Source organism: Pseudorasbora parva, chromosome 3 (genome assembly GCF_024679245.1).
Source record: "Pseudorasbora parva isolate DD20220531a chromosome 3, ASM2467924v1, whole genome shotgun sequence".
Classification (NCBI taxonomy): domain Eukaryota; kingdom Metazoa; phylum Chordata; class Actinopteri; order Cypriniformes; family Gobionidae; genus Pseudorasbora; species Pseudorasbora parva.
In genome coordinates this window covers 53,805,383-53,825,913 of record NC_090174.1, presented here as the reverse complement: position 1 = coordinate 53,825,913, position 20,531 = coordinate 53,805,383, and the positions used below count along the sequence as shown (strand labels likewise).

Below are 20,531 nucleotides of genomic sequence, written 5' to 3'. Positions count from 1 at the left end.
GGAGTGAAGGCTGGCCCGCGTGGTTCCATCAAACAGACGAGCTACTGTAGCTCAAATTGCTCAAGAAGTCAATGCTGTTTCTGACAGAAAGATGTCAGAATACACAGCGCATCTCAGTTTATTGCGTATGGGGCTACATAGCCGCAGGCCAGTCAGGGTGCCCATGGTGACCCCTGTCCACCGCCGAAAGGACCAACAGTGGTGAGCATCAGAACTGGATCACGGACCAAATGTAAGCTGGCCTGGTCTGATGAATCACGTTTTCTTTTACATCACGTGGATGGCTGGGTGCATGTGCGTCGCTTACGTGGGGAACACATGGCATCAGGATGCACTATGGGAAGAAGGCAAGCCGGCAAAAACAGTGTGATGCTTTGGGCAATGTTCTACAGGGAAACCTTGGGTCCTGCCATCCATGTGGATGTTACTTTCACACGTATCACCAAACTCTGTGGCCTCTTTCGGCAGGATATTGCACCCTGCCACAAAGCAAAAATGGTTTAGGGAAGGTTTAAGGAGCACATTAATACGTTTGAGGTATTGTATCTCATTCCAGTCGAGCATCTGTGGGATGTCCTGAACAAACAAGTCTGATCCATGGAGGCCCCACCTCACAGGATGTAAAGGATCCACTGCTAACATCTTGGTGCCAGATACCATAGCACACCTTAAGGGGTCTGGCGGAGTCCATGTCTTGATAGATTAAGGCTGTTCTGGCAGCAAAAGTGGAAGGATATATATCATGATGTTATGCCTGATTTAATAAGTCTTCTGAATCCTTATAATAGCATCATGTGAGGAACACACCGGCATACTGTATAAGTCTTTATTTAATGATAATCTTTCTCGACAACTTGGCCACCATTCACTTTGATGATAAGAGATGCTTGGATCACAGGAGAAACAATGTCCCAAGTGGGTTGGAATGACATGAGAGTGAGTAAATGATGACAGAATTCTCATTTTTAGGTGAACTATGCATTTAAATGAATCAGAGTCTGAATAAAGACACAGCTGAGATGAGAACAAGGGGGGGTATATAGTGGCAGACGAAGAAGGACAGCAAGAAATAAAAAGAAATCAAGATGAAGAGAGGTGCGATTTCTAAATTATACACCATGCTCTTGTGACAGCTGGAATCCCCCATAGTTCTTGTGTGGCACCTCTGCTGAACCCTGAAGGATCCCATGCTGTGTCCTCAACAAGCTACCCGCATCTTAAAGGCATCTCTAAGCCTGTCTTTAAACAAAGCAATCCAGCCTGATCACACTTTCAACAGTGCAATCGGTGGTTAGTGCTGTGTCGGAACACTATCACAGCGGGAATCTACGTTTGAGAAAATTCAGACACTCCAGGGCGGCCACACTAACGCTAATCAGAGCAAACACACAGTCAACAGAGGAACGAAATATCTGTTCAGAGGGTACCATGGAATCGGTAAAGAGATTCAATGACAACAAACTGCATTACATTTTATCACCTGCAGTTTTACTTTAAAAAAGCACCATAAGACTTGTGCAAAAGTAGTATGCATGATATAATTCACCTGCAAAAGAATATGGCAGAATAGCTCTCCTTTGTTTTCTCACAGTCCTTATTCTAACATTTACACAACATACTATCAGAATGAAAAAGCTTTGCTGCCCTCTGTTGGTCAACAGAGACATTTTTAAATTTAAATTGTTAATCCTTGTGAGCTTTATTTTTTTATTTAAAAATTTTTTTTCAAATAAAAATCTTTCATTACATTTTAAAGTAAAAACAATTGAAAATGGGGGGGGGGGGCTTTTTTATTAAATAAGTGTTTTCTCTAATACACATTGACCATAAAAAATATGTTCCATACTTTTTGCAACCTCTCTTTTGCCAAGACGACAGCTCTAAATCTTCTTCTATAATGCCTGATGAGTTTGGAGAACACCTGACAAGAGATCAGAGACCGTTCCTCCATACAGAACGTCTCCAGATCCTCCAGAATCAGAGTCCCATTCTTCAGTTCACCTCACTCATTTTCTATAGGGTTCAGTCAGGTCAGGGGACTGGGATGGTCATGGCAGGAGATTCATTTTGTTTCCTTTTTTAGGCAGATTTGTAAAATCTTTAGTTGATTGGAACGTCTTAATTATTGCCCTGATGGTGGAAATGTGGATGTTCAATGGTTTAGCTATTTTCCAGGGGTGCCAATAATTCTGACCACAACTCTGTGTATGTTAGCCCCGCCCACACAATTCTTAGGTCAGGTGGTTCATATTCTGACTAGAATTGAGTATGACCAAGTCAGGCTGTGTGTGTTTGTGTTTGTGTTTGTGTGTGTGTGTGTGTGTGTGTGTGTGTGTGTGTGTGTGTGTGTGTGTGTGTGTGTGTGTGTGTGTGTGTGTGAGTGTGTGTGTGTGTGTGCCTGTTTATGTGGTTTATGAGGACACAAATTTGTATAACTACATGGGTATTACACTGGTATTAAACTATAAATGTGGTTTATGAGGACATATCAAATGTCCTCATAATTCAAATGGCCTTAAAAACATACTAAATGATGTTTTTTTGAGAAAGTAAAAATGCAAAATGTTTCCTGTGATGGGTAGGTTTAGGGGCAGGGGCAGTGTAGGGGGATAGAAAATACGGTTTGTACGGTATAAAAACCATTACGCCTATGGAGAGTCCCCGTAAACCACATAGACCAGTGTGTGTGTGTGTGTGTGTGTGTGTGATTTTGGAAAATATATATTGTTTGCCAATGCCAGTCATTTCAAGATGGCCAAATATGGGTCTATTGTTCATTTGGCTGATATATCAATCAAATCACTAAATCGTTTGCAAAATATTAACTTCCATGCATGAGTTCCAATCTGCAAGTTGTGGTATTATAATGTTTGAAAGATGTGGAAACACTTTACAGATCTATTGATCAATTTAGGACAAGACACAAACAAATCACAAGAGTTCATTAAGCAGAAGACTCCAGTCCTTCAAGTGATTTAACATCAGTTATCAAGCTCTTTTAACTTCACACTCGTGACTGAGATTTGAACATATGCAGAAATTCCTTCTGAAAATCTTTTTCAGGTCAGAGAAGGAACAACAATCATCTCCAGCTGTGAAGGCAGAGGACAAACACTGTGAGAAAGATCTTTCTGTTCATTTAAAGTGTGATGTTACCTAACACCGTTACCAAACTGTGCTGTTTTTCAGCGCATAATACAATGCTGCCCTCCGGTGGTAGAAACACTGAGCACAGCATGTATAAACAGCCCAGAAGCTCACTGCATTCCAGGCAATTCCAAATATATTCCTGCAAGCAGCAAGTAGTGATATTATCCACTTTAAACAATATATAATCCACTGTTTAAACAATTTCTGATTAAATTTAGTTTCTTAGAGAGACAGCATTGTCTAGATAACGCAAGATGCTAGCCACAGTAACAATAGGAAACTCCAAGTACCATACAAAACTAGTGTGTCTAATGACAAAGGTTAATAATATTTTGTATAACAAAATACAACCGTAGATACGTACACTCACCTTAAGGATTATTAGCTACACCTGTTCAATTGCTCATTAATGCAATAATCTAATCAACCAATCACATGGTGGTTGCTTCAATGCATTTAGGGGTGTGGTCCTGGTCAAGACAATCTCCTGAACTCCAAACTAAATGTCAGAATGGGAAAGAAAGGTGATTTTTTTTCTCTAAAAATTGCTCAGGACACAGCACAGAAACAGCTTTGGTCAGGGTCACAAACAATCTATTGATGGCGGCAGATGCTGGTTCCCCATCCCTTCTCATCCTCCTGGACTTAACTGCAGCTTTCGATACTGTTGATCATAACATCCTCCTTCACCTTTTACATTCCACCATTGGTCTCTCTGACTCTCTGTCCACAACTGGTTTTCTTCTTCTCTCACTGGGAGAACTGAATATGTTGCGTTGGGAGAAGCTACATCCCTGTCACACAGCGTCACCTGCGGTGTCCCTCAAGGCTCAGTGCACGGACCCACTCTGTTCATCCTCTACATGCTTCCCCTTGGCCGTGTCATCAGCCGGCATGGGATTTCTTTTCACTGCTATGCTAATGACACTCAACTTTACCTTAGGACAAGTTCATCCTCCTCTGTTGACGTCACACCATCCACTTTAATCACTTGCCTGGATGAGATAAAGGCGTGGATGAAGCAAAACGTTCTGCAGCTAAACAGCTCCAAGACTCCGTGTGTTCCGGCGGGAAAGTGACGTCAATAGCCCTATTCGGACGGTAATTGTTTATAATCTGGACGTCCGTAAAAATAAATTTGCATGCCACCTCAGTGATAAAACATGCATTTGGATGGCGATATTTTTATTTATTATTTTATTTCACGGTGGGAAGCGAGTATTGTTATCTTGCGCACCTGGGAACGCTGCTCATGTGATCAGTCGAATGATTGTCTGCTGTAAAAATGTTATATGCTTGGAATAATAAGAATGAAATCATATTTAATTTAATAATAGGAAATTATTAATTATTTAAATCTCCTGTATAAAAAAAAGTGGAAATGAGCGGAAATAAGTTAATACAATGCTGCAAATTTAACCCATATAACTTTAATTACTGCTGTAATAACGCCTTATTTCAAAAGTTTGTGGTTGGGTTTTGTTCTCTTTTGAGTGGAGATGAAAGATTATTCTTTCATCACTTTCCAGCATTTCAGTAATAAAAGTGCAGGCTTTAGATCTTTAAAATACATCCAAATTACAGGGAAACACAACGATATGGTGCCCTGCAGTGGTCAAAAAGGATATAAACAGTTCATTTTGAAGCAATCTTTTCTTGAAAACTCAGAGATGTGGATTCGGACGACAATTAAATGACCACACGACCTTGGTGTTTGTCAAAAAACAGAAGGTAATTCGGCCGGGGATTTTTAAGCGGGTGGTGGGAGAAAACACTGACATTCTGGATTCGGACGGCAATAAAATCACTGACTAGCCCCTGTAAATGATGAAAATACCTTACAGCCCCATGAGAAACAATTACCAATGCCAATGCCTACATTACATTTTCTAACTATACTCACTGGCCACTTTATTAGGTACACCTGTTCAACTGCTCATTATCTAATCAGCCAATCGCATGGCAGCCATATTTACGCATGTAGACATGGTCAAGGCGATCTACTGAAGTTGAAGCTGAGCATCAGAATGGGGAAGAAAGGTGATTTAAGTGACTTTGAACGTGGCATGGGTTGTTGGTGCCAGATGAGCGGGTCTAAGTATTTCAGAAACTGCTGATCTACTTGGATTTTTCACATACAACCATCTCTAGGGTTTACAGAAAATGAACTGAAAAAGAGAAAATAACAAGTGTATGGCAGTTCTGTCTTCTTGATACCAGAGGTCAGAGGACAATGGCCAGACTGGTTCCAGCTGACAGAAAGGCAACAGTTACCGCTCCTTCTAACCAAGGCCTGCAGAAGAGCCTTGAAACTGATGGGCTACAGCAGCAGAAGACTACATCAGTGCCACTCCTGTCAGCTAAAAACGACAAAGGACTTCTATTTCACATAAATGTTCATCAAAGAATCTTGAAAAAAATATCAGGGTTTTAACAAAAAAATATTAAGCAGCAATCCTTTCAACATTGATAATAATCATAAATGTTTCTTGAGCAGGAAATCATCATATTAGAATGATTTCTGAAGGATGGTGACACTGAAGACTTTGCCATTGAATGGCTTTGCCATCACAGGAACAAATTACATTTCAAAATATATTTTTAAATAACTTTTGAATTGTAATAATATTTCACACTATTACTGTATTTACCATATTTTTGTTCAAATAAATGCAGTCGTGATAAGCACAAGAGATTCCTTTTAAAAACATTGAAAGATCTTCTCGACCCCAGGTACAAATCTCCCTCCCCAGTCCACACCACCTGTAATTAATAAACTAAAATATAAAATAAAGACTTCACACAAAAACAACTTCTATACCACTAAATGCATCTTATCAAGTGAAATCATATGCATGATATGAAACTGAGTTACATAAAGATCTTTTTACACCACAGTCCACAATAATGAAACTCAGCATTGTGTTGCCCTCTACTGGATGGTCACACTAGATGTTTTCACACAAAAGCTTAACAATGTGAACAAAAGTATGAATACTGCCTTCTAATGATATATTCCAGTTATTCTCTACAATGTGCTTTCATACTTTTCTGTACATTTTGCCATAAGGAGTAGACAGACAGACAGATACATAGACAGACAGACAGACATACAGACAAACAGACAGATAGACAAACAGACATATAGACAGACAGACAGATAGATAGATAGATAGATAGATAGATAGATAGATAGATAGATAGATAGATAGATAGATAGATAGATAGATAGATAGATAGATAGATAGATAGATAGATAGATAGATAGATAGATAGATAGATAGATAGATAGATAGATAGATAGACAAACAGACATATAGACAGACAGACAAACAGACATATAGACAGACAGACAAACAGACAGACAAACAGACAGACAGACAGACAGACAGACAGACAGACAGACAGACAGACAGATAGACAAACAGACAGACAGATAGATAGATAGATAGATAGATAGATAGATAGATAGATAGATAGATAGATAGATAGATAGATAGATAGATAGATAGATAGATAGATAGATAGATGGATAGATGGATAGATGGATAGATAGATAGATAGATAGATAGATAGATAGATAGATAGATAGATAGACAAACAGACTAACAGACATATAGACAGACAAGCAGACAGACATACAGACAGACAGACAGACAGACAGACAGACAGACAGACAGACAGACAGACTACATTTCTAATAGAACTGTCAGTAATTCAGAAGTGTTTGAAGGCTTACAGAACATTCTGGTGATATTTTTAGCTACATCCCGTGAACTCACCTGATTTGTGGGCTGATCGTAGACATGCGAGCGAGGCATTGAGCCGAGCACATTCTTCATCACTCGCTCCAAACTTCTGCAGCGCCTCACACACCTGCTCATCCGACATCTCAAATAGAGCCTCGAGAGTCAGCTCACCTGGGGAGATCTCCTACAACAAAGACACGTACACACAACTGATCAGTGATGGAGAATCATGCCAGTTGGCCTCGACTGAAAAGCCAAGTGGATTTTGAATACTTCCAAAAAATAGTATTTGTTCAAATAGTACACTACAATTCAAAAGTTCAGGTTTCAAGTTTTTTTAAAGAAATTAATATGCGACTTTTATTCAGAGTGGATTAATTAAATGTATCAAAAGTAAAGACCTTCATGTTGTTTCAAATGATTTCAATTAAATGCTGTTCTTCTGAACTTTCTAATCAAAGTATCCAAAAAAATGCTCTAAATAATGTTGCCAAAAATGGTTGCCAACATTGATCATAAGAATAAATGTTTCTTAAGCAGCAAATCATCATATTAGAATGATTTCTGAAGGATCATGTGACACTGAAGACTGGAGGAATGACGATGAAAATGCCACATCACAGGAATAAATTGATATTAAACAGTACACTTTATAATTTTAAATTGTAATAAATTATTTTACTGTATTTTTGATCAAATACATTTTTGCAGAAAAGCCTCAGTGAGCACAAAAGAAAAGCCTTGGTGAAAAGCCTCAGTGAGCATGAGAGACTTGGAAAAATATGTAATAGAATAAAAAAATTATATGGGAAAATCAAAGAGAAATTGTTAAGAAATATGTACAGGGCATTAATGGAAAGAAAAACATGTCTGTGTAAAAAATAATAAATAAGTCATTTTAAAAAAATATATGTATGATAAAATGATCTTTTATAAAACTTTATACAGTACTCTTTTTAAAATTTAAAATGTTTTTAAATTTGACTTAAATATGTCAGCAACACATAAAATTACTGCAATTACTAATGCCGTTATCAACAGTAAATGAAAACAAACTTATGGCCTTGGAGCAACTTGAGCTTAAGTGCTTTTCTCAGTGGCGACAGGTTCAAACCTACAACCATTTAGCTTGCAAGAAGCCATACAACTTCTTTAAAATGTAAATATTAGATGAAATTATTATATGTATATATATATATTTTGAAGATATAAAAATTAAATATGACGTAGCATGAATTTGGTTTTTAATTCATACAAATTTACTCTACTCATGGCCTTCCAGAAGTGGTTCCAGAAGTATTTATCACATTCACCTTTTCAAAAAAGAGTCATGAGCCATGAACCAACCAGCTATGAGTTGAGTTAAACCATTAGTCACTAGTAATTAGTAAATTGTACAAAATTGCAAAGGTATACAGGACTGTGTACTTAATGGCTTTAATGAGGGAAAGAACTACAATATCATGATATAAACATTTAAAAAATGGAAAAATAAAAAACTACTGATTTAAATATATAGATTATACTGTATATACAGAAACAAATAAGTTTAAATAATGTGGGCTGATGGCTTAAAAATAAATATATAAACAAATAAATAAACTTGTAGCTCGCCGATTTCAAATGTTTACTGTTCAAAATCAGTTTTATAAAATGTATATGATATTGTAATAGGATAAATGAATATGAATATTATAATTCCTGGAACCTGACTGTTGCGCTCTATGTATCTGCAATTCCTTCTCCACATCAGCAGAGGGCTTCAGCACATTGGACAGCCCCAACACTTCAGCACTAAGGACAGCGTCTCATGTGAAAAAACCTCAAGGCCTTCAGAGTATCTTCTGTTATAGACCTTCTGTTTACAATCTTTCAACCCATCAGATGGGAAATATTTAGAGATATACTGCATGGGGAGGCTCAGAATGAGCTACTTACCTCAAAAGCTCCTGATCCTTTATAAAGATGCTCTTCTAGCCAGTCGTAAACCCGTGACATGTTTACATTTAATCACACAATCTCTCCACACACACATTTCTGAATTTCACTTTAGTGTGCAATATCTAGATATTTCTATTTCTATCCTATTCGTTTTCTGTGTTTTTTCTTAATGCCTTTTGCATAGACATGTTTGTAATACATTTCACTGCTATCCCACTTGTGTGTAATTTGTTAGCCTTCTTAAGATATTGTTTATTTTTCTGCGGATTTCCTATTATCATTTTCAGCTTGGAATCAAACACTGAGAATGAAACAATATGATGTATACTCTAAGGTACCATGAAGAACCTTGAACATCCATAGAGCAAAGGTTCTTTATTGTGGAAATACATTCTGTAGGGTGTGTTCACACTTGTAGTTCAGCGTGCTGAACAACATTTGCTAAAAAAAAAAAAAACATTTAGTCCTGGTCCGCTTATCATTTACTTTGGCATTTTACCCCGAACCTAAAGACACTAAACCTAAAGCCATAAATATATACATTCACGGCCGGATTGGTCGACTTTTTAAGTTTTTTAAGTACATTTCATGATGGAACTTACTGAGCATCCATAATAAGTTCCCTGGGCTAAATGCACTCACTGTATGGGCGTAGCCTCTTTGTGATGGTATTTTGACCAGTTGAGAACCTGTGAAGAGCTTATAAAATGTGTAAAGGAGTCCAAACAGTGGCAGGAACCCCTCCGTCACACACAAACGAAGATCTGATGTGAGGAGACACGGTTCTGATGCCTGCACTGAACTGTGATGAGCAACATCACTACTATGATGAGAAAAAAACGTTTGAGCGTTATGTCCTTTTTAGGGTCGCATCTTATGAAATAATGATGTTTTTGGTGTCCTTGGTCCGTGTTGCGTTCATTTCAAATTCCAGAGTTCGCTTGGAAGCAGACCGAGACCCATATTTTCAGTGGTTTCGATCTGCTTGGCAGATGCCATGTGAACCCTTTTGTGCACCAAACAAGCAGGCCGAGACGGTGAAAAGATCGGTCTCGGTCAGCTTCCAAACAAACCGCCGCGGTTCAGATGATATTTGAACGCAACACGAACCAAAAACATGTAAACAAACCAAAAACAGAAAGATGAGACCCTAAAAGGGACAAAATGCTCACGCATATTTTTTTGTCTTGTCATAATCATGGTTTGCCCATCACAGTTCGGCACAAAACCCGTCTCCTCACAGCAGATCTTTGTTTGTGTGTGAAGGAGGGTTTTGATACATTTTATAAAGCTCTTCAAAAATTCTCAGCTGGTCAAAATACCATCATACAATGAGTGCATTTAGCCCAGCACACAGCATTGTTTTGGATGTTCAGTATAAGTGCTGTCTCAAAATATGCAATATGTCATAAAAGCCGACCAATCAGATTGTGAACGTATCCCTATGTTTTTTTGGGTCCGGACCAAATAAACAACAAGTGTGAAACCCTTGGATTATTCAAATGTTTTACACTAAGAAAAATTGAGCTTTTAAGAACGGTTTACCGAAAGGTACTTTGGGGAACTTTTGTGTAATTAAATCAATTCTTACTTTCATGAAATAAATGAAAATATCAAACAAATGTAATTGTTTTTAGCAATGAAGGGGAGTGAAATTGTCAGTATAAAACATTTATTTAGTATATAACTTATAATATATTTAGTGACAATTTCTAATATATTTAGTGACAATATTTGTGCAATATTTTTTGCAGAAGAACATTGTGTAGCTTGCAGTATGAAAACAAACTTATCTGTTTGATTTGATTTGCACGGACTGTTTTATTATTTTATAAGGTTTCCTGAGGTGTACTTATATTGTTAGTATGGTTTTTACATCAAAAAATGTCATAAATTAGAAATAAAAGGCATTTTTTCTAAACTGATATTAGCCCTCTTGCTTGAATGCTCTGTTTCAAAGGGCGTGTCTGCTGTGAGTCTTCAGTGAAAACACCCACTGTCGTGATTGGCTGCATTTGAATTGAGATTACGTGCGGAGGGGGTGTGGTTTAGTCAGGCGAGCAGCAGGGAGAGCTATGGAAAGATTGCTGAGGAAGTGTTCTTATACCGAGTTGTTGAGAGCGCTGTGCATGCGCACATTTTTTTAGTTTGTATCTGAGAACTCTGAATAAACACGAGTGAACTTTGCAACATTACTTCCCTCACAAAATGCTTTCACCGCAGCTAACACGACATCGACATGAATACAGTAAGAGCTTCTGTTGAGCAGCTTAAAGGCAGTTTGGACAAGTGTGCATTGCAGTGTTCTTTGATTGCTCTCTGTAGTTTAATTCATTCAATAACAGATTTGTTTCATGCTACTAACAGAAACGTCGTGAAGTTGATTGTTTTAGTCACTGGCTTGATTTACTGATGCATCAAGACATCCAGACTGACAGTATTAAACGATTTAGAAAGAAAGTCTGTGTGAACTTGAATGATTATCTACACATCACTGATCCTAGATCAGGCATTAATGAACACTATTACTCACTGTTTGTGGCGCAGCTGTCAAATCCATATGGTAAAGACTGTGCTGACATCGCGACTGATAAACTGAATTCATTCTCTAATTCTCTGGGCGGGCGAAGCAGAGGAAGCAGAGGAAACCTTTCCTGATATGACGTCATAACAGGAGAACTCAAGATCAGCTCCTCTGAGCTCTCGTTTTCTCAAAGGCAGAAAAAGACAGCAGAACTCGGTTTACACCGATCAAAATTTCTAGCCTCTTGGGTTCTAGCCTCTCAGGCAAAAACCCGCCCTGCAGCTGATTCCAAAGATTTCGATAGTCATGTCCATCACAGAGCTGATTGCCTAAAACAAATAAAACAAATTCTAACCTCTAACCTTAGTGTTGGTAGCACATACTAAAACAATTTCTGTGTACGAAATCGCCCCTATACCCTCATTTACTATTCCCTACTCCACTAATATAGTCCACTTGAAGGAGTGAATGAAAATGAGCGAATTTGGACATTAAAGGGGGGGTGAAATGCTGTTTCATGCATACTGAGCTTTTTACACTGTTAAAGACTTGGATTCCCATCCTAAACATAGGCAAAGTTTCAAAAACTAAGTTGGATATTTGATGGAGTATTTCTGTGTCAAAAATAAAGTGGAGCGCATAGTGGACTCCGAAACTGAAGTCGCTTAATGTCACCCATAGGAATAAAGTGGAGCGCAGCGCAACAGACGTGTTGCACGGACGACTGGATCTGCTGCACCTGAGAGCAGTGTGGGCGGCGTGCATCTAGTCACGTGCGCGCGCACCTTTCCGGGAGAAGAGCCCGTACGGCCCATACAAGGACATTCCGCCCTGTTGACGTCAAGCCGACCCATACTCGAAAAAAACTCTCCGAAACTTGTGAGAAACCGGAAGGAGTATTTTTGACACAGAAATACTCCATCAAACGTCCAACTTATTTTTTGAAACTTTGTCTATGTTTAGGATGGGAATCCAAGTCTTTAACAGTGTAAAAAGCTCAGTATGCATGAAACAGCATTTCACCCCCCCTTTAACATCTCATCCGAAGGACGGTGCTCTTTGACAGGAGAGTGTCCCATCACTATACTGGGGTGTTAGGACCCACACAGACCACAGGGTGAGCACCTCTTGCTGGCCTCACTAACACCTCTATCAGCAGCAACCTGGTTTTCCCAGTTGGAACATAAAGGTTCACGGTCGTGCTTTGGAAGCAGGCGGTAAGTAAAACTGCTTCAAATGTCTGTTTGTAACTTAGTTGGATATCGTCACGCAAGTAAACATCAGTAAACAACACAATCTTGTATAGTTAATTATCAATGGAGCATGCGCTGTATGGTGTGTGTTTAAATACTAAATAGGTGTCTGTTTGTTTATTGTAAAACCACCTCAAACATTATGGACCGTTTACACACAGCACACTTCTTCATTCAAATGCGCTACTATTCCATTGTTTTTCTATGTATACACTAGTTTGACGTGCAAAACGTTTCGCTTGCTACTGCTACCGTTTAGTCGCATACAATCAGGGCTGGACTGGGGCTAAAATTCGGCTCTGGCATACCCAGCACATCCGGCCCATGAGTTTCCCATGAATGTTTTTGCTGGGGTTGGGGCCTTAAATTGGAGTATATAAATAAAACTAGGACAAGGACAAATAATGAGAGATATTATCGAATTTGCAGCAAATGCAGATAAACTTAACATTGCTTTTTTTGTTACACAGAAATGCCCTTAGCAGTAAAGCACTGATGATTTTGAGCTAGGATGCAGTAGTAAATTTACTGCTTTTAAATGCTGTCGTCATTTACTCACTCTCGTGTCCTTCCAAACCTGTATGACTTCTGTGAAACACAAAAGAAGATGTTTTGAAGAATGTTGGCAACCAAGCCATTTTGGTTAGGCTAGCATTTGAATGTTATATGAACATGAAAAACAGACTCAAATTATTTTGTTTTATGCTACACAGAAATAAATTCATTTAGGTTTGGAATGACATTAGGGTGAGTAATTGATCACATTTTTGGGTTGAACAATCATATTTTTCAAGAGTTAACACATAATTTAAGTAAGACACTGATATCTATCTTTCATGAGGCTATTAAATTTCATTAAATCTATTTAAAAAAAAGTTAATAAAACTTTTAAAGAGGAAAAAAAAAGCTTTGTCCTTATTTCATGGGATCCAGACTTTAAAACTGTTTTATAGACTATAGTTACTGTAGGCCAGTTTCATTTAAATGTAAGATCATGGTAGTCACAAGGTAAAAAACATAGACTGTAAAAACCATGCCCCTCATTATATGACAATATGGTTTCTAAAACTATATAGGCCTAAAACATATATAATAAACTATTATATTTGTAAGTAAAAAAAATTAAACACCTGTAGAAAATCCGAAAACAGCCTCTATAAAAGTGATTTATTTTCTGCAATATTATTCTAAGTAATATAGCAACATTTTTAATAAATGTTTCTTCCAAAACACCACATTTCTACGCCGTTAGCTGCAATGTAAATTGTGGTTCTGCTAAGGTGAAACATTTGTGTGTATTGCCGTTTTCCACTTTACCTCATCATGAATACATGCTCGCGGCTGTTATTAGCTGATTCAACACAGAACCTGTAATGTTTCCATATCATACAATTGTATAAAACAAAATTCGGAGTCAAAGTGCCGTATAGAGCAGTATTTAAGCGCAGTGTACGTTCGTCAGCTCCTGCGCTGTGCGGATATTCACCTTTGCAGATCCATGCGCTCAAATACTAATAAATAAATAGAAAAAAGCGCCTAATATGGAGGGGAGGTCTCTCTCGCTTCGGCTTGTCAATGCAGAAGACAAACCAATGGGCCGCTGTCGCTGCATGTTGTCAGTGGTACAAAATATACTTTTTTTTTTTTTTAAACTACCAGCCCCAAAGTGCGTCGGCCCACCAGGCAAATGCCCGGTATGCCAGATTACCAGTCAAGCCCTGCATACAATAGTCCATAAACCAAATAATGTCCTCATAAACCACGAGTAACCCACACACAAATATTGACATGGCACTAAATACAGTAGCCTAACAATACCTCATCGAGACGTCCTGCTGTTGCTGCTGCTCCTATTCAATTTCAACCTCGGGATCAGATTCTGGATCATATCTATAACGTTTTCTTTTCCACGCTTGAGGATGTCACAGCTTTCAGAAGCTCTCAATGCAATAGCTGTGCGCTCTCGTGATTCTTTAGCTCCACCCACACGATACGCCTCCATGCACTCATTTTTTTTCGTAAAGACTCTGTACAGCCTATCTTTCTTTTATAAATATAATAAAACGAAAGACTTTCCGGATATATGAAGAATGCAATGCTACTCTATAGGTACTCAAGATTGACATGAGATTGACTAAGACTGTTTGATTCAAAACTGTTTGTTTTGATAAATCTTAGCTTTGATTTACACACAGCGCATGCGTTCTTCAGGTTGTGCTTACCGGGTTGTTCATAAAAGCCGAAATGTGCCCAGATGTCAGCTTTTAAAGTATTTTAAAGTAGCATTTTTAATCACTCGCACTCACGTCTCACCTCCCTCTGCCATTGTATGATACCGTGACAAAGCACGTATTTGACAGATAACATTATATGTGACAAATAACATTATATGTGACATCAGTAACATTATAACCGGTTATGGTCTATTCTTCAACCGATACCGAATCGTTCTCATCTGCATCACAATGCATCGAAGAAACGATTAATTTCGACACTCCTAATATCTGCTTTCCCATGAGATCACGTGAGGTGCTCCTCCTGGCATGAAAATCTAAATAATATCTTGTAGTGTGTGATGTGCTACAATGTTCAAAATGTATAATGTGTGCATGTTTGAGATTTAAGAGAAAAAAATCTGTGAAGATTCTCCTTAAGTGCAAGGTGCAGATTTCCTAATCAGTTAGGATTTAAAAACTCCTGTAGTCTGAACCCGGCTTTAGTGGTGGGCAATATCCCGATAATCTAATCTACTAATACTCTGCAAAATACAGGTAATCTACTAATACTCTGATTAGAGTTAGTTGACATGTAGGTGCAATGTTACTTATAGTTAGTAAAAAAAAGCACAAAAAAAGCAGGTCCTAGGCACTCAGTCAGATGTAAACATAGGATAAGGAAAGAATTAAAAAGCCTTTATTAGGTATGGCTTAATTCATTTTAAAATACAAGAGCCAACATGTTTCGACCAACAATGGTCTTCATCAGGGCAAAGCTTAAAATGACTTAAGCCATACCTAATAAAGGCTTTTTAATTATTTCCTTATCCTATGTTTACATCTGACTGAGTGCCTTGGACCTGCCTTTTTTGTCATTGGACTTTTCCCTTTCCCAAGAGTACCTATTACAGACTATCTAACTCCACCTGAGTGCGGGTTGAACCTGTTGCGGTATCATCAAAATATTGAAAATTGGTGACAAGAATTCTGAAATTTCAATGGTATCAACATTTTTGAGGGTATAAAAACTATAAAATAACTGTATCGTGATATATATCGTTTTAATTAAATAAAATGACTCATATCTGATATAATATTTTAAACATATCACCACCTCCTGTATACACAACACACAGGATTGTACATACCTCAATAACCTCTTTTCTCATGTTTACAATGCGGAACCAATGTCCCAGCCGCGGGAATCCATCCAGTTCCACATTTCGCTCCTGTAAGGACACTTTACGCTTGCAAGAAAGCTGCCGACTGAAATACTTCACCAGTTTACCCTAGAAAGAAAAAAAGAAAGAACTTCATAGCACTCCTTAACCTACACAATATTTAACATTTTTATGTTATACGTTAGATAATTTACACCTGTGTGTCACAAAATGTGCTTAAAATTCTGACATATCAACAGAATTTCTGTCACTAGTAAAGTTCAGAATGATATCTGATACACATGATACATATAGTTTAATTTTCTAAAGGGAAAAATAAATCTCTCCCAACTAATGCTGTAAACCAGGGGTCTCCAAACTCGGTCCTGGAGGGCCGTCCGGCAGAGTTTAGCTCCAACCCCAAACAAACACACCATTAATTGCAATTTCTACAACTAATCATTGTCTTACTAGGGCCTATAAAGTCATTGATTAGCTGGTTCAGGTGTGTTTGATTGGGGTTGGAGCTAAACTCTGCAGGACAGCGCACTCCAGTACTGAGTTTGGGGACCCCTGCTGTAAACTATAGAAGGAACCCTGTCATTTGGTATGTTTAAAAACAGAGCCCAAACTATTACATTCAGATACTCGAAAAAAAACAGAAATGTTTGTATAGCTACAACTCAAAAACACAAAAAGTGGGACACAAAAAGTGCCATTGAGATGAATTCACCCTATAAACACTTGTCTTCATGACTTATTTATCCAAACATAAATATGTAATTAACAGTAGGTATGCTTCTTTGTTGTTTTTAGCTAACTAACGAACTGTGAACGTTGGATAACCTGAGGTAAATTAAGTGACATTTTTTACAAGCTGTTTTTTTCAATGACTTTCCGTTGTTGAAACACTGATTGAGCGATTCATTGAGACATAATACATTTCTATAAGTTGTACCGTATCTCTCAACATACCATTTGATGACCCTGTATGTTTTATTCATGTTGTATTAAAGAGGAAGAAATGCTTTCTGGGCTGCTGCTTAAAATTAGATGCTACGGCGACCTGTCGCGTTACATTTAGCAACGTCAAAACGCCATTTATCGTTTGAATTTCGTGATAAAATATACAGATTTTGAAAATGTCGCATCTTATAAAAAGTAACAAAGCGCAACAATTATTGGATTAGAGAAGCAGACCTGGCAAACTTGGCTTGAACGGAGGATTAATATGGTCACCGTGAAACAAAGCCTGCTGCAGGCTAATGTCACTATTTTTTAACGGTGCGTGAACATTGCATACTATTGGAAGGTGGCCTATTTTGAACTTACTTTACCATACTATACACTATTGGTAGTAAGAATGAAATGACACATGGTTTAAAACTTCCCACACACGGCAAGTCCAAGATGAGGAAACTTGTTGCCATATCAACACTATTTAGAGGGGGAATATTCACCAAAATTAAAAAATCTTTGGAAGATATCACTGAATGATGGATGTAGTAATGCTATTAGCCAAAGGATTGTAATGATGTTACATTTAATTTACATGATTAATTAATTTAATAATAAAAGTAAATTTCTTACTGAAGTTGTGTGTGTGTGTGTGTGTGTGTGTGTGTGTGTGTGTGTGTGTGTGTGTGTGTGTGTGTGTGTGTGTGTGTGTGTGTGTGTGTTTATTTAAAACAAGACAAATGTGATATTATTATTTTGTGATATTATAATAATCTATATAATGCATACTATTATATTCTATAGATTGAATTATATTGATAAACCATGAGAAAAAGGTGAATGAGTCAATGTTCAGAAATGATTAATGAATTGTATTATTATGTTTTGAACTGTAAGCCTATCTATCACCCTGATCACAGGCTATTTGTAGTTTAGTTGATTGATTTATAAAGCACATTGACAACAGATGTTGAAACAAAAGTTCAAATATATAAAACTAATTAAAAGACAAAACCAAAAAAGGACAAATGAAAAATGTAAAACCTCAATTAAAACATAATACAAGAGGATTTAAACAAAAGGAAGGGGAAGATCTAATGTAGAGAGGAAGCTATTTCAAAGGAGCTGCCACCAAGAGTCATCCTTTAGCCTTAAAAAGTGAATGAAGAACTGAGAGTAGTAATTGACTGTATGATCGAAGAAGGAATCTTGAAGATGTGTATGGGATGAGAAGATCACAAATGTACTGAGGAGCAAGTCCATGCAAAGTTTTAAAACAATTAAGCTTAACTGGAACTTACTCGGGAACCAGTGAAGAGCGACGAGCACGTGCTCACGTTTTTCAGTGCCAGTCCGTAATCTGGCTGCCGCATTTTGTATTATTTGTGAATGATCTACAGCTGATTTATCTGGGCAAAGCCAGATAGAGCAAATTACAGTAGTCCAATCTGGATGTTATAAATGCCTGAATAAAAGTTTCGAGGTCCTCCTTAGAGAGCATAATCTTGATTCTAGCAATATATTTAAACGGAAAGAAACTGCTTTTCACAACAGCACTAATCTTCTTATCAAAGCACAGTTTGGAACCAATCATGACACCAAGGTTTTTGACACAGTCCTGCACATTAGAAGACACAGGACTAGGCTGAAAGACAATGTCAGTACTGATGGCCAAATACGATTATTTAGATGTTAAGCTGTAAAAACAATAGGCTGATGGCTGATTATCCGATGAACAGCTGTATCAGCCAATAATATATCAGCAAAGTATACAATTTTGCATATTCATTTTTAAAATATAATAACGATATGCATAGATTAAAAAAAATATATAATAAATATTGCAATATTCCAGAATTCTCTATTTCGATTTCATGTTGACTTTCAAATGTGCGCAGATTCCATGTAGGCCAAACAATGTATTTTAATTGTTAAAATATAATTAATTATATGACACGCATTTAGACACACTAAATGCAGTGCTTGGCATTTTATCTGTCCTTAATGTCATTCAGTATTTTATGATCTCTTTGAACTGATTCTAAGCATGTTAAAAAAAAAACACATGCAATATTCCGGAATTGATTTCATGTTGACTTTAAAATGTGTCCAGATTCCATATAGGCCAAACAAGGTCAATGTGTTTTTTTGTTTTTTTTCATATATTATAGAAGAATAATTAGTTATATATGACACACATGCAGATCCATAAGCAACTTTAAATGCAATGCTTGCCATTTTATCTGTCCTTAATGTCATTCAATATTTTATGATCTCTTTGAACTGATTCTAAGCATGTTGAAAAAAACATGAATATTCTAAACTGGAAAAGTTTCCCAAGACAGTGATGTCACTGCAATGTTTGTGCAGGGAAACAAGGAGGCAACATTTAAAGCTTATTTGTTTGTACTTTCATGAATAAACATAACACACAGAACCTCACAGGAGGCACTATTTTCTATAGCATTTTTTCACCTCCCTTTTATGTATTATCCATGGATGCAGTGTAGTATTAATGGTAGATTTCTAGCATACAGTAAAATTATATAAAATCTTAGAATATGCAAGTAGAAAAAATAGCAACACTGTATATACAAAGACATTAGCAAACCTATTTTGCAGACTATTCACACAGTTATTAAAAAGCATAAATGTACTACACTGTAAAAAAAAAAAAATTCTTACATCAAGAAAATGTTTTTTTTTTTTTCTGTCATGACTTTTTAACCACAGCATGTGTGTTAGATTAATGCATTTTTGAGTTCAAATAGGTCTACACTGAAAAAAGATTCTGTGGTTCAGCCCATTCCCAGCATGCATGGGGGCATGAATAATTAATATGGTTGCACTGTTTGCCAGTTTTATTCACACTGTTGTTGAGGGTTTGTTGTCACGTTTAGAAATATTAGACATTTTAAGACATATGAGCATTTTTGTCCCATGTGATTTCACATAAATATACATGTGAAAATCACAAAATACATTTTTGGTGCAGAAGCAATTTTCACTGCAAGTAAATTTCACACAAAAATACAACGATATGGCAAGTAACGCATTGAATTAAACACAAATTTTTGAAGTGGAAATACTGAAATACAATTTTCTTGTAAAACTATAATCTTTGTTTTATTTAAAACTTCCAAAAATTATTTAATAGAATTCTATATATTCTATTAAATTTTCTATAATTATTCTATAAAATAATTTAATAGAAAACATGACAGGACGCACAAATGATTGAAATAACAATTTGCATAAAATAAAATAAAAACTATACATTCACTCAAACATTGACTTATGACTTAATTATTAAACTCAAAAGTGATGCAAAATGCTCCCTTTTTTACAATGTACAAAAACTATAGAATACAGCAAAACATGTTTTGTCTACAAGCAATGAGGTAATAAAGGTTGTACACATAGCTAGAAAAAAGGATTAAGGTTGACAAATTATCCTAAAACTAGATGACACCAAGATACGTTATGACCTTTTAAACTAATGAGTAAATAATAGTAAGCCTTATCACTTTATTGAAAACGTCTCGGTTACGTATGTAACCCTCGTTCCCTGAAGGAGGGAA

General features: G+C 36.9%; 1 protein-coding gene across 2 annotated transcripts in view; it reads right to left on the bottom strand.

Moving 5' to 3' along the window:
- The window catches only part of ksr2 (kinase suppressor of ras 2), a 143,745-nt gene that overhangs the window by 108,441 nt on the left and 14,773 nt on the right, over positions 1–20,531 (bottom strand). For both annotated transcript variants that reach the window (XM_067439495.1, XM_067439494.1), the window contains exons 2-3: positions 15,982–16,122; positions 6,933–7,083 (exon numbers count right to left, since the gene is read on the bottom strand). In XM_067439495.1, coding sequence (XP_067295596.1) covers positions 6,933–7,083; positions 15,982–16,122 — 292 coding nt within the window. The remainder of the gene's footprint in view (positions 1–6,932; positions 7,084–15,981; positions 16,123–20,531) is intronic.